At 34.9% G+C, this 13,163-nt stretch overlaps 1 protein-coding gene across 5 annotated transcripts in view; it reads right to left on the reverse strand.

Moving 5' to 3' along the window:
- Nucleotides 1-12,220, reverse strand: part of pecam1b (platelet and endothelial cell adhesion molecule 1b) — a 38,919-nt gene extending 26,699 nt beyond the window's left edge. For all 5 annotated transcript variants that reach the window (XR_009395147.1, XR_009395148.1, XR_009395146.1 and 2 more), the window contains exons 1-4: nucleotides 12,150-12,220; nucleotides 12,019-12,054; nucleotides 4,503-4,799; nucleotides 550-831 (exon numbers count right to left, since the gene is read on the reverse strand). Coding sequence is in view for 2 of the 5 variants with exons in the window: in XM_059343858.1 (XP_059199841.1) it covers nucleotides 550-831; nucleotides 4,503-4,799; nucleotides 12,019-12,054; nucleotides 12,150-12,198 (664 nt within the window). In the remaining 3 variants the exon portion in view is untranslated. The remainder of the gene's footprint in view (nucleotides 1-549; nucleotides 832-4,502; nucleotides 4,800-12,018; nucleotides 12,055-12,149) is intronic.
- Nucleotides 12,221-13,163: the final 943 nt, after the last annotated feature.

Genomic DNA, 13,163 nt, shown 5'->3' on the forward strand with positions numbered 1-13,163 from the left:
AATATGTTTATAGTGCAGTAACTCAACATATTTCATGCTCTAATCCATGTGCACTGCAAAAAAGGTGTTTAAAAACCAGATCAAACAGTAAATCTGAGGGAAATGATCTTGCTGCATGGACAGATAATTTACCTTGACAAGATTTATTAAATCAAGATTATTAAATCTACAAATAAGCATGTTGAACACTTAAAATAAGAAATTAACTCTTAAAACCAGATAAATTATCCAACACTTCTAAATCTAAAGTTTGTTTTATCTTAAGAACCAAATATGTTGCATGTTTAACAGTATAAACAGGAATACAAAAGGTTTGAAACAAATTAAAAAAAAACACTTACTGTGGTTTCTTTTTGTTTTTCAGTTCAAAAACAGCAGACCAACATTAATTACAAGAAGTCATTTTGTGCATTTTTACACTAAACTTTTAAGATTTCATGCTCAAATGCATGTAGTTGTACTGAGGGCCACTTCAGGTGAGGCTGAGGGCCGTATGTGGCCCCCGGGCCTCCTGTTGCCCATCCCTGGTTCAGACATTTATCTGCTCACCTTTGACTGAAACAGTGACGGTGTTGCTCTCCTCAGACTTGAAGGACTCTGGCGTTACGAGGACCGTGTAGGCGCAGTGGATCCTGTGGACGCCGACGGTGGAGAAGCGCAGCTTGGCCTCGGCCTGGTTGGAGTGGACCTGCTTCTCCAGGATCTCTTTGGATCCCTCGTAGAAGTAGAAGAAGATGGATCCAGTCTCAGCAGGAGCTGAACAGTTGGCGGTTATCTCCTCCCCTTCACTGACCACGCCCTTGTTGAGGCGGAGGACTGGTTTAGAAAGGCCTGGAAGACACAAACACACACCTGAAGCCTCTGTTGGGAAATAAAGATGCCTCTTTTATGAAAAAAGTCATAGAAGAGGTTGACATATCGTTCATAGTGTACAACAGCGGTTCCCAAACGTTTTTAAGCCGCGCACCTCCTTCTACGTCCCAATCGTGTTGATGCACCCCCAATCCCCCACACCTTCAAAAAACAACCTGGTCTCACAGAAATCCGTGGAATAGCCGCGGAATCACTCAAATTTCCGTGAAACTGACACGGATTTGGCTACAATGCAAGTTAATGACATCATATCCCGGCTATTCCATGGATATTTGTTCCTATTGGTTTGTTCCAAGTCACGTGACTTTCAAGGTCCCGGCGGTCAGAATAAAAAACATGGCGGACAGTTCTCTCATTTTTAGTGAAAAATCAATATTTTGACTTAGTTTCTGCATAAAAATGGATTTTGATCACATTTCTAGCGAGAAATATATGTTTTATTTTCTAAATATTCACTCAGTGAATGTACATAATCACTTTGTATGTTGGAATAGCCACGGGATATGACTGGCATTAACTTGCATTGTAGCCAAATCCGTGTCAGTTTCACGGAAATTTGAGCGATTCCGTGGCTATTTCACGGATTTCTGTGAGACCAGGTTGTCAAAAAAACAAAATCCAATAAGCTTTTTTATCGCCATATTAAAGGCGGCATGTTTAATCATGCTCAAATGAGAACACACATATAATAAAATAATCACCATCACAACAATGAGCTCTCGCGTTTGAATTAACCTGAACACAGTTTCAATATAACGCAACAAAATTATGAACAAGCTTCCACTTTCAATATCAAAGAGGATGATGAAGGCTCAGGATCAGAGGCAGAAAGCACATAAGTTGGAAAATGTTATAATATTTTGAGCCGCGTTGAACAAAAATTGCAGCAAGTTTAAATGAGCGTGGAGCTAAACAACCCGTCATCATAACAGGCTGGAAACATGAAGAAGAGAACTTCTTCTACGCTTCATTTTAAGATGAAGTGCATTTTGAATAGCCTGCATTTATTTATTAATTAATATTACAGTTTTTGATTTTACATTTTACAAAGGAAATGTTTATTTACACTTCTTTATTGTGTGGGGGAAAAAATGTAATTGTGTAATTATCAGACCGCCATTACATTTTTCATCTCGCGCACCCCCAGGGGTCCACGCACCACACTTTGGGAACCCCTGGTGTACAACATTAAATAGACAGCATTTGTAATCAAAAAGGTATTTATTCTAAACAAGTAAAGCAAATAAATGTACACATCTATGAAGTATACACTGTAAAAAATCTGTTGTTTTTATGGTAAAAACCAGCAGCTGTGGTTGCCAGAACTTTACCGTAATAAATACGGTGCAACTTTTTCTAATATTACGGTAAAATGATATTAACACTGTGGATTTCACGTTTAAGATTGACATTTTATTCCATATTTTACTGTAAAAAATAAAAAGTTTTTCCATCAAAAGAAACGCTGTTCTGCCATATAATTGACAAGAAAATACTTTATAAATGCTGCATAAATTAAAGATTTTACCATTAAATATTACAGTATATTTCTGTTAGAGATATGGTGTTTAGTACATTTAACAGTGAGAAAAAGTGTTTTTTACAAAAGATAAATGCAAAAATTACAGTGATGGCTTACACATTAAAACTTTATCTCAGAATATTAGTTGCTTTCACTTAAATTTGCATCTAAAAACTCAACTCAAAATTTCAGTTTTTGTCTTTTGCCACTTTCATCTTTATTCATGATATTCAGGTTGTTTATATATTACAGTATATTTTTGTTACAAACATGGTGCCACAGTGTTTTACAGTGGAGTAATTTATTTATTTATTTTTTTAAACTGTAAAAATTACTGTTTTGTCTGATATAAACATTTACAGTATTTCAGTTACTGAAACTGAATTAACTCATTTATCATTTTACGTCTTTTACTGTTGTGGTTTAGCAGTTTTTCACCCTAAAATCTACAGACATTTTTTACAGCGTAGAGAACTATATTACAAAAGAGAAGAAAAGTATGTATGTGTGTGTGTGTGTGTGTGTGTGTGTATGATGTTTTTAAAAAATAAATACTACCCCTAAATGTCAGAGATCTGTAATGTGACGTATACGTTACATTGGGTGTTTATGGTATTAATGTTTGTAATATTTCTAATTTTAAAATGAATAAACTAAACACATTTTCTGCTTACAGAAACACAAATTTGCCTTTTTCTTTGCATCTCCACAACATTTATCAAAATTGTGATATTAATAGTGCTTCGTGTTTACCAACAAATTATTTTTCAGATTTGTTTTTAAGTAACAAAATAAGAATAAATCAATAATAAATAACAAACAATTAACCTTTTGCCTTTTTGTTTGCATCTCAATAACATATATCAAAATTGTGACTTTAATAAATGTTTGACTTGTGCTTTTTATTATTTTATCTATTTTTTTTATCCTGCTGTATCTTATTTTATCTTATTTTTATTTTTATTCCTATTTCCCTGTTTTAATTGTTTAATTGTTTTAATTTTTACTGTTTTCAATCGTGTCTTGCTGTTTTTAATGTTTATGTAAAGCACTTTGAATTAGCTTGTGTTGAATTGTGCTATATAAATAAACTGGCCTTAATAAAACCTTGCCTTAATAGTGCTATTAGACAACAAATTCCATTTCAGATTTGTTTTTGAGTAACAAAATAACAATAAATGAATATAAATAACACTGAATCTTTGTACGTCTCCTCAACAAGCTGCTGTAGCTGTTGAACTCTGAACAACAGAATTATGGACTTGAGAAAACAAACATGGTGCTAAAATACAAAACATGCTGAAGGAAACAAAACTTTTGTCTAATCAGCATGTTTGTCTGTTTCTAGTCACACCCATATTTGGGAGAAGTCACTTCCTGTCAGCTGAATATGGGAGATTATAGAAGATTTAAAGTGTTTGTTACAGCCGTGTCACCATAGGTTCCTATGGGTTAAAGGATCTTATGCACAGGAAAAAGTGATTTTGACCCTTAGTAAATGTTACATATATTATTTAAGCATATTTTAATAGAAATTATGTGTTATTCAACTCCACTTATAAAAAACCCCATGTAATTTTAACATATATTGTCGGAATTATGACAGTCTTATTTTATTTAATTAGCTTGAAAAAATTTAATTCATCCAAATTAAATTTTTTTTTGTCAGTTTAGACTGTTCATTCCATCTGTCATGTACGAAAGCTAAAAAATATTTAATTAGAATCAACTTAATAAAAAAAGGTACAATTTAAACATTTTAATTGATTTGAAAGAGTAGAATATATTTAAAAAACATACACAATTTATTTAAGTTCATTTAAAGTGGGTTTAATTTGATTTACTAAGACAATTTGAGTAAAATGAACTAAAAATAATTGAGAAAAAATTACATAATATAATTTTTAAAAATTTACTTTAAATGTATAAGTCCAGTCAACATAATAAAATATCCAGATTCAGATAAAATAATTTCGTGCAACCACTTGTCATAATAAAATTATGTTCATTCAACAAAACTTTTTTTAAAGTGTGTGTGAATCAGTGTGTGTTAGCACCGTGCAACACACAACAACATGTCCTACTGTATCCATGGCAACAGACCGACCTGTCACTGAGAGCTTCTTGGCGTCGCTGGTCACCTGTTTCCCGTCGATGGTCACCCTACACCGATACTTGCCGCTGTTGGAGACGCGGGCCTGGTCCAGCGGGTACAGCAGGTCCTCGGAGGAGCTGGAGGTCTTGGTGTACACGACGCTGCTGTCCTTGTAAATCGTGTACTCTCGACTCAGCGCCTCGTGTCCCGCGCTGATGACCTCCGCCCGGCACCGCAACGTCACGTTGGTGTCCCGGGTCACGTCAGGACTCGGCTCCATGGACAGGGACACGTCTCTGATACTGAATACTGGGGACGGAAAAAAAATAAACATGAGATTAACTCTATGGAGTCTTAAACGGCTATTTGTCCATTTTTGAATCCTTTTCATGTCTTTTTTGTGTCTTTTTTGGTCATTTTGTGTCTTTTTTGGTAATTTTGTGTTTTTTTTTGTCATTTTGTGTTTTTTTGTGTCTTTTTTTAGTCTTTTTGTGTCCTTTTTGGTCATTTTGTGTCTTTTTTTAAGTCATTTTTTGTCTTTTTGTGTCTTCTGTGTTTTTTGGTCATTCTGTCTTCTCATTTCGTGTCTTTTTAGTCATTTTGTGTTTTTTTGTGTCTTTTTTTAAGTCATTTTGTGTCCTTTTTGGTCATTTGTGTCTTTTTTAGTCATTTTGTGTCTATTTTGTGTTTTTTTTTGGTCATTTTGTGTTTTTTTGTGTCTTTTTTTAAGTCATTTTGTGTCTTTTTTGGTCATTTGTGTCTTTTTTAGTCATTTTGTGTCTTTTTTGTGTTTTTTTTGGTCATTTTGTGTTTTTTTGTGTCTTTTTTTAAGTAATTTTGTGTCTTTTTTGGTCATTCTGTGTCTTTTTTAGTCATTTTGTGTTTTTTTGTGTCTTTTTTTAGTCTTTTTGTGTCCTTTTAGGTCATTTTGTGTCTTTTTTTAAGTCATTTTTTGTCTTTTTGTGTCTTTTGTGTTTTTTGGTCATTCTGTCTTCTCATTTCGTGTCTTTTTAGTCATTTTGTGTCTTTTTTGTGTTTTTTTTGGTCATTTTGTGTTTTTTTTTGTCTTTTTTTAAGTCATTTTGTGTCCTTTTTGGTCATTTGTGTCTTTATTAAGCCATTTTGTGTCTATTTTGGTCATTTTGTGTCTTTTTTGTGTCTTTTTTGGTCATTTTGTGTTTTTTTTGTCTTTTTTTAGTCTTTTTGTGTCTTTTTTGGTCATTTTGTGTCTTTTTTGGTCATTTTTTTTTACTATCAAAACACTATCATGCTCAATAAAGATTTTTAAATGTTGCAAATGTGAACAAAGGTGTCAAATATAACATATAAGAGTGTCACATCAGGACTGGGCTCGATGGACAGGGAGATGTCCCTGATTGTGAATACTAGGGAGGAAATACAAAAATAAAAAGTAACTTAACCCTGTGGAGTGTCCAGAAGCTCCAAATAATCCAGACTTGTTGCCTCCATCAGACTATAAAACAAAGCAGCGTGGAGCCCTACTGTACATTTACCTCTAAAGTTCTGGCTGTAAACTCCATGAGGCCAGTTTCAGTTTGATGATGATATACCAAGTAAAACTGGAGACAAGCTCAAATAGATTTAGTATCAAATGATAGAACTGGATGGAACCCTCTTATATGGTAGATTTGACACCTTTTTTCAAAAGATTCAAAATCTCATTATGTTGGACTAAAGGACTAAAAAAAGACATTAAATAACTAAAAAATGACACAAAATGACCAAAAAAGACACAAAATGACTAAAAAAAGACACAAAATTACTAAAAAAAGACACAAAAAAGACACAAAATGACTAAAAAAAGACACAAAATTACTAAAAAAAGACACAAAAAAGACACAAAATGAGAAGACAAAATGACCAAAAAAGACACAAAATTACAAAAAAAACAAAATGACTTACAAAGACAAAATGGCTAAAAAATACACAAAATTAGCAAAATTGTTAAAACGCTAAACACACAAGACACAAATAAAATAGAGTCCCATTAGAATAAAAACCGGAGTACGGGGCAGTAAGTTCAGTGAGAACAACAGGGGCCCCAGAACCGAGCCCTGCGGGACCCCACAGGACGGTGGGAAATAAAATCAGCAATAGAGACAGTAAAACTTCTGTCAGTAAGATAAGAAGAGAACTTGTAATGCTGTAATACCTGATATGCCTACACAATCACGTAAAAAAGGCATTAAGGAAACACTATTGCTATGGATGTGAAGCCATGAGACAAATGTCCTTAAAATGACTATAAATATAAATATAAATGATCCTGAAGAAGTCACGTTCCAGACGTGTGAGAGCTTTTTCCCTCCTTCCTTCTGACTTTAACACCAACACATTGTTTCCTACAGATTTCTGAGTCACAGTTTCATGGAAAGTGATTTCATTGAATTTCCTTTCATCACTTCCTCTTCCATTCCAAATGAACAGTGGCTTTTTCCTGAAACGTTTGAAACGACTACTGAGTTTCTGTTTTCTATAACAGGTGCTGTCTGATTCACTCAGGAAGCTGCTGTGTTCCACTGGAATGTGATCAGACTCACATCAGAAACAATGCATGTATGCAGGACTGTAACATTGATTTGTGGTCTTCTGATGTTAAAATAAACAACAATGGCAGAAGATAGAAGCAGCTAAAGAAGAGAACCTCCTGTCTAGATTCAGCTGGGCCTGTTGGGACGAGCTGTTATTTAAACTTGTTCAGAGAAGTTACCAGAAATAGTAGAACAGTAGAACAGATATTCCCATTAAAGCAAGCATTGTAGAGGGATAACCAACCAGATAAGCCGACGGGTGGAAAGTAACGACGGAGAAGTACAAAGAATCAGAATCAGAAGTCAGTTTTACTGCAAAGTAAGTTTTCACATGGAATAATTTGCTGTATTGGTGCATAACAACAAAGGGGGTCATTCCTATGTTCCCTTTTTTTTTTTTTTTTTTTTAGAAAAAAGGGTGGATACCAAAAGCAGGGCTAAAAATCGCCCATGGACACCACGCCATGGGTAGACCCAGGCTATAGCTAACTAGCTAGAAAGAAGGAAATTAGTAAGCTAGCTAGCTAACCAGCTAGCCAGCTGCTTATTCCAACATGCTTTCATGCTAATCTGGTTCCAAAACATTATCCACCAGCCTGCTGGTGTCTAGTGGCCCCTGGTGGCCCCGCCGCTAGGAGATGGTTTGGGCGGGAGCTAATGCTAGCTAGCTAGCCAGTCAACAGTTCTCCAGACTCTCTACGGCCTCTAACGTCACTACGACAACTAACAGCAACCATCATTGTGACCACAGCAACACTTCAGTCTGTTCTTCTCTCATTCTGCTGCTGCTGACATTGATCCTCTGGGCTCTGAACCTGTTTTGACCGTTTTTGAATACTTCTGACAATTATTTTCTCACTTTAACCTCCTCGATCAACATATTGAGCCCAGAAATCATGAAATCCGAGTTGAAGAATGATACTATTTACTACAATACAAACCACAAATATGCTCAATGAACTGTTTTAGAACTTGAAAATATAAATATAGGATACAAAAATTAACATATAAAAAGGTAAAAAGATTTAATATAATAAAACTATATACAAAAAAGTCCCATAAAAACATGTTTATTTATAGGCAACTCTTCAAAACAAACTATGTGTGAAATGACACAGAGAGCTCCACCAACGCTGAAATATTTCTGTACTATCAAATTAAAAATATCATATCTTTGGTTTTACATGAGCTAGGAATGTAAAAAAGTTGAAGAAGAGTTCTTCAAGTTGATTCTTTTATTCCTGGTTTCAGCTTCACCAGTTGCTCATTTCCATTTTATACAACCCCGATCCCCAAAAGGTTTGTGTAAAACATGAATAAAACCAGAATGAAGGTCACATGAAGCATTTTTAAATCATAACATTCTGTTTTTATGATGTTTTTCACGCTGTCTGAAATGTTTCTGGGAAAACATTTTTAATCTTGTCACGATTATCAATCACGGTGTTCTTTCAGGTCCCTTTTTAATTTCTCTTCTTCATTGTCTCTGGTTTGATTACAGCAGCCAAACAGCCTCATGTGAACGCTTCTATAATCAGATGAACTGATCCAAACCTCCAACCAGGTGGAATATGGTTCACAGGAACAATCAGATGGAGAATAATGAAAGATTCATAACAGATATTTGTTGTCAGCTCACACATGTAGAGATGACTGAGAAACATTTTATCTTTCAGTAAACACTTATTCACTGCAAAAAACATGAAGCTACCAAGTATTTTCTTCTTCTATCTATCAAAATTATCTTAATTATCTTGTTTTGAGTATAATTTACCTACTGACCATAGCTTTATGTGTTTATTTAATTATTAGTACTATTATTATGTGCTTACTTAATTATCTTATTGTGTAAAGACTTGTTTTTAGGATTGACATTGTGAGCTTTTTCATGCTTTTCAATCTATTCAACTGTTGAATATGGTGAGTTTTTACCTCAAATATTGGCTCCAGTTGAGAGTTTTAGTTGCATGGAGTTTAAATGATATTTAAAAAGCATTTTCTATCACCAAAACATGCTCGTTTCAAGTATTTCTGGCTTATTTGAATGTTACTACAGTCAGCCACAATTGCTCAAAATAAATATATTTGTATTTATTTCCAGACATCATTGTTTTTCCAGTTTCTAGATATTTTTTACTTATTTAAAGATACAAAGAAACATTTACTTACTGCACTGGCAGATAATTTGACTTGTTTCCAGCATGTATTTGCTTCATTCTGGTTATTTATTTCTTGTTTTTTGTCAGTTGGTTTTTGCAGTGTTGTCATTATATTATTCAGTGCAGCTTTGCTTTGATTTTGGACAAAGAACCATGCATATATGTTGTATTTGTTATTTTTTAAGCATAAGTCAAAATTGTGATTGATTTGTGTTCACAAATGATGTATTTGAAAGCAGAGAATAGCTCTTAACTCCCCTGCGCACCATATTTATTTTTGCTTAATTTTAGTAATTTATTTTCGTGTTTTTTGTCAGTTGGTTTTTGCAGTGAAGTCACTTTTCAGAAACAACAGGCTGCTGCTGTAAACAAACCTGGAAAACAAGGAAAAAAGGCAGGAAAAGCAGTTTGTGAGACAAACAGGCGAGTCGAGGGAGAAATCAGTGTTGGAACAGAGCCAGCAGCCTTCAGCAGGCTGAGGATGATGATGATGATGATGATGATGATGATGATGATGATGATGATGATGAGGATGAGGAGGAGGAGGAGGAGGAGGAAGAGATTTACTCTGGAAACACTGCGTGAGTTATTATGGCAGCGCTGGACAGAACATTTACTGTCTACTGTCAAAAATAATCTGTTTCATTTACAGTAGAAACCAGCTGGTTGACAGAACTTTACTGTCATAAATACGGTGAAACTTTTTATAATATTACAGTAAAACTATATTAACACTGTTGATTTAACATTTAAGATTGACATTTTATTCCATTTTTTACTGTATAAATATAAAGTTTTTTTTTTCATCCCTAGCAATTATGTCTTGAAAAGCTTGACTGTATTAACATTAAAATAAGCCAGAAATACTTGAAACAAGCAAGTTTTTTTCTCATTCCAGTATCTGTGGGTAGATACTGGTGGTAGAAAATACTTTAGAAATATCATTTAAACTCCATGCAACTAAAACTCTCAACTGGAACCAATATTTGAGGTAAAAACTCACCATATTCAACAGTTGAAGAGATTGAAAAGCATGAAAAAGCTCACAATGTCAATCCTAAAAACAAGTCTTTACACAATAAGATCATTAAATAAGCACATAATAATAATACTAATGATTAAATAAGCACATAAAGCTATGGTCAGTGGGTAAATTATACTCAGAACAAGATAATTCTAGATAAGATAATTGTTTTAGCTGTTTTGGTTTCATATGATGTCATCTTCATCATAATATATAAAAATCAGCCTGAAACTTTTATTTAATGATTATATTTTTTGTCTGATGCATAAAAAACAAAAAGTTAATTACAAAAATGAACATGTACATTTTGATTGATTTCTCTTTTTTTCCAGGAAAATCACAAACTGATGACAGAACGAGTCTTTCTTTAAGTCTCAGTGCTTCCAAACCATAAAGTACCAGAAAGTTATGATAGTTTGGTATTTTTCATCAGTTTTAGTTTTAATTTCGTTGAGATTTTGTTTCCAAATTCAGTTAGTTTTAGTTAGTTTTTAGAGTGAGTTTGCGAGTTTTAGTTTAGTTTTTATTAGTTTAGTTTTTATTAGTTGTAGTTGTTTTGTAATGGGGTATTTGTTGGGTCCAGATTCAATAAGGTCACAATAAATGTTTCCTTTATTTCATTAATGTATAATCTGCCTCCAGTGTTTACACACTGCTCCTGGTTTGCTTGTTTCTATGTTTTATTATCATCATTATTTTCCTTTTTTATGTGAAGCACTTGTTACATCTCTCTTGTATGAAAAGTGATAAACAAATAAAGTCTGATTGATTGATATAAAGTTACATGAAATGGAAATATCGGATGAGAAAAGTTGACAAAGACCAAAACGAAGGACATTTTCACTATCATTTTAGTTAGTTTAGTTAGTTTTGGAACCACAAAATACAGTTTCAGTTAGTTAAGGTGTTTTTAACAGCATGGAGGCGTGAGACTTTTATCTCCAACATGTTCCCAACAACAACAACCAGCTCTGATAACAACAGACTGTTTCCACTCACTGACTCTCTCTCTCTCTCTTTGTCTTCTTTAATGATTGACAACTGTTTAAAATCTTCCAACTCAAAACCAAAAACATTCGTCTATATGGGAAATAAACAAGTGATGCTCCATAAACACGAAGTCTCTTTAAAACTCAACTTTCTGCTCCAACCAACAAGATATTCACTGTAAAAAGGTGTTTAGTCTAAAAACCAGATCAAACAGTAAATCTGAGGGAAATGATCTTGCTGCATGGACAGATAATTTACCTTGACAAGATTTATTAAATTAAGATTATTAAATCTAGTAATGAGCATGTTGAACACTTAAAATAAGAAATTAACTCTTAAAACAAGATCAATGATCTAACACTTTTAATCTTAAGTTTTTTTTTTTTTTATCTTGGTAAGAAACTAATAACATACATGTATATATACTTTTTTTCATAATCTTCAGCTTAATTTGCTAAAAGTAAGAAAACAAAATATGTAATTGGTTATATTTAGTGTTTTTCACTTAATTTGAGGCTGTAAAAGGTTAAATTAAAAGTAAAAAGTTACTTTTTAAGTACTATTATCTTAAAACCAGCATTTTCAGCTTATTTTAAGACTTCTTAATGCATCTAGACATGCTTATTTCTAGATTTAATAATCTTAATTTAATAAATCTTGTCAAGGTAAATTATCTGTCCATGCAGCAAGATCATTTCCCTCAGATTTACTGTTTGATCTGGTTTTAAACACCTTTTTTTCAGTGTTTCTGTGGCAGATATTGCGTCTTTTAGTGTGATATAAATATGTTAAAAGATACTCACATGTCTGTGCGTCCGCCGTTCTCCCTGGATGGAAGTCTTGGAGCAAGATAAGAGAGTAAATCAGCAGGTTAGAGACAAATGTAGTAAAAAATAAATCCAGAGAGTTCCTAAAGAGAGAGAGGAGGTCTTACAGGTGGAGAGGAGCGAGGAGGTGAGCAGGAGGAGGAGCAGGAGGTCCATCCTGGAGGTAACACACCAACACACCGACAGACTGACAGACTGAGAGGGTCTGCAGGCCGGCGGGGTGTTGTGGTGTCTGGGGGGCTGGTCTACTGGTGGTGGTGGGAGGGGCTGGTCTAACTGGTGGTGGTGGGAGGGGGCTGGTCTACTGGTGGTGGTGGGAGGGGGCGGGTCTACTGGTGGTGGTGGGAGGAGGCTGGTCTAACTGGGCTCTAAGGTGGTGCTCTACCTCTCCATCCGTTATCAAGCCTTGCAGCCGGCCACCACTTAATTTAACAGGAAGTGAGTGTTGTTTCCTCAGGATGTTCATGGAGCTCTGCTGGAATGTCCTCTGGTCTCACTAGTGTGTGTGTGTGTGTGTGTGTGTGTGTGTGTGTGTGGTAGTCACAATAACGTTGTATTGCTCAGAGAGCAGCAGTAGTGAGGCGGGTGACCTCTGACCTCTGCTGCTGCAGGTAGAGAGATGAACAAGACAGGAAACATTCACTCTGGAGCGAAGAACGTTTCCTGAAGGGAAGATAATAAGGTAACGGTTCAAGTGTTTTATTTACTGACATAAACCTACAATTCAACAATGTCATTTATCAGACACTTTTATCCAAAGCGACTTAGAAATGAGAGTAATACAACACAAGCAAGGTTGAAGTCAAGAAACATATCAGAGTCAGAGCCGAGGAGTCAATTAGACCAATGGTTCCCAATCTTTTTCTTGAGGGACCCACATTGTTACCATTGTAAATGTTGGCGACCCCCTCCATTGTCCATTGCTTCTATGAAGCCGAACTCAATGTGACTTTCATGGTACCCTCTCTTGTTTCTGTTGCTAGTTGAGGTTACCGCTATGTGAGGTTACCGCTATGTGAGGTTTCCGCAAGGTGAGGTTACCACAAGGTGAGGTTACGCTAGGTAAGGTTGCCGCCAGGCGAGGTTACGCTAAGTGAGGCTGCCACCAGGTGAGGTTACCG

Source organism: Centropristis striata, chromosome 1 (assembly GCF_030273125.1).
Source record: "Centropristis striata isolate RG_2023a ecotype Rhode Island chromosome 1, C.striata_1.0, whole genome shotgun sequence".
Taxonomy (NCBI): Eukaryota; Metazoa; Chordata; class Actinopteri; order Perciformes; family Serranidae; genus Centropristis; species Centropristis striata.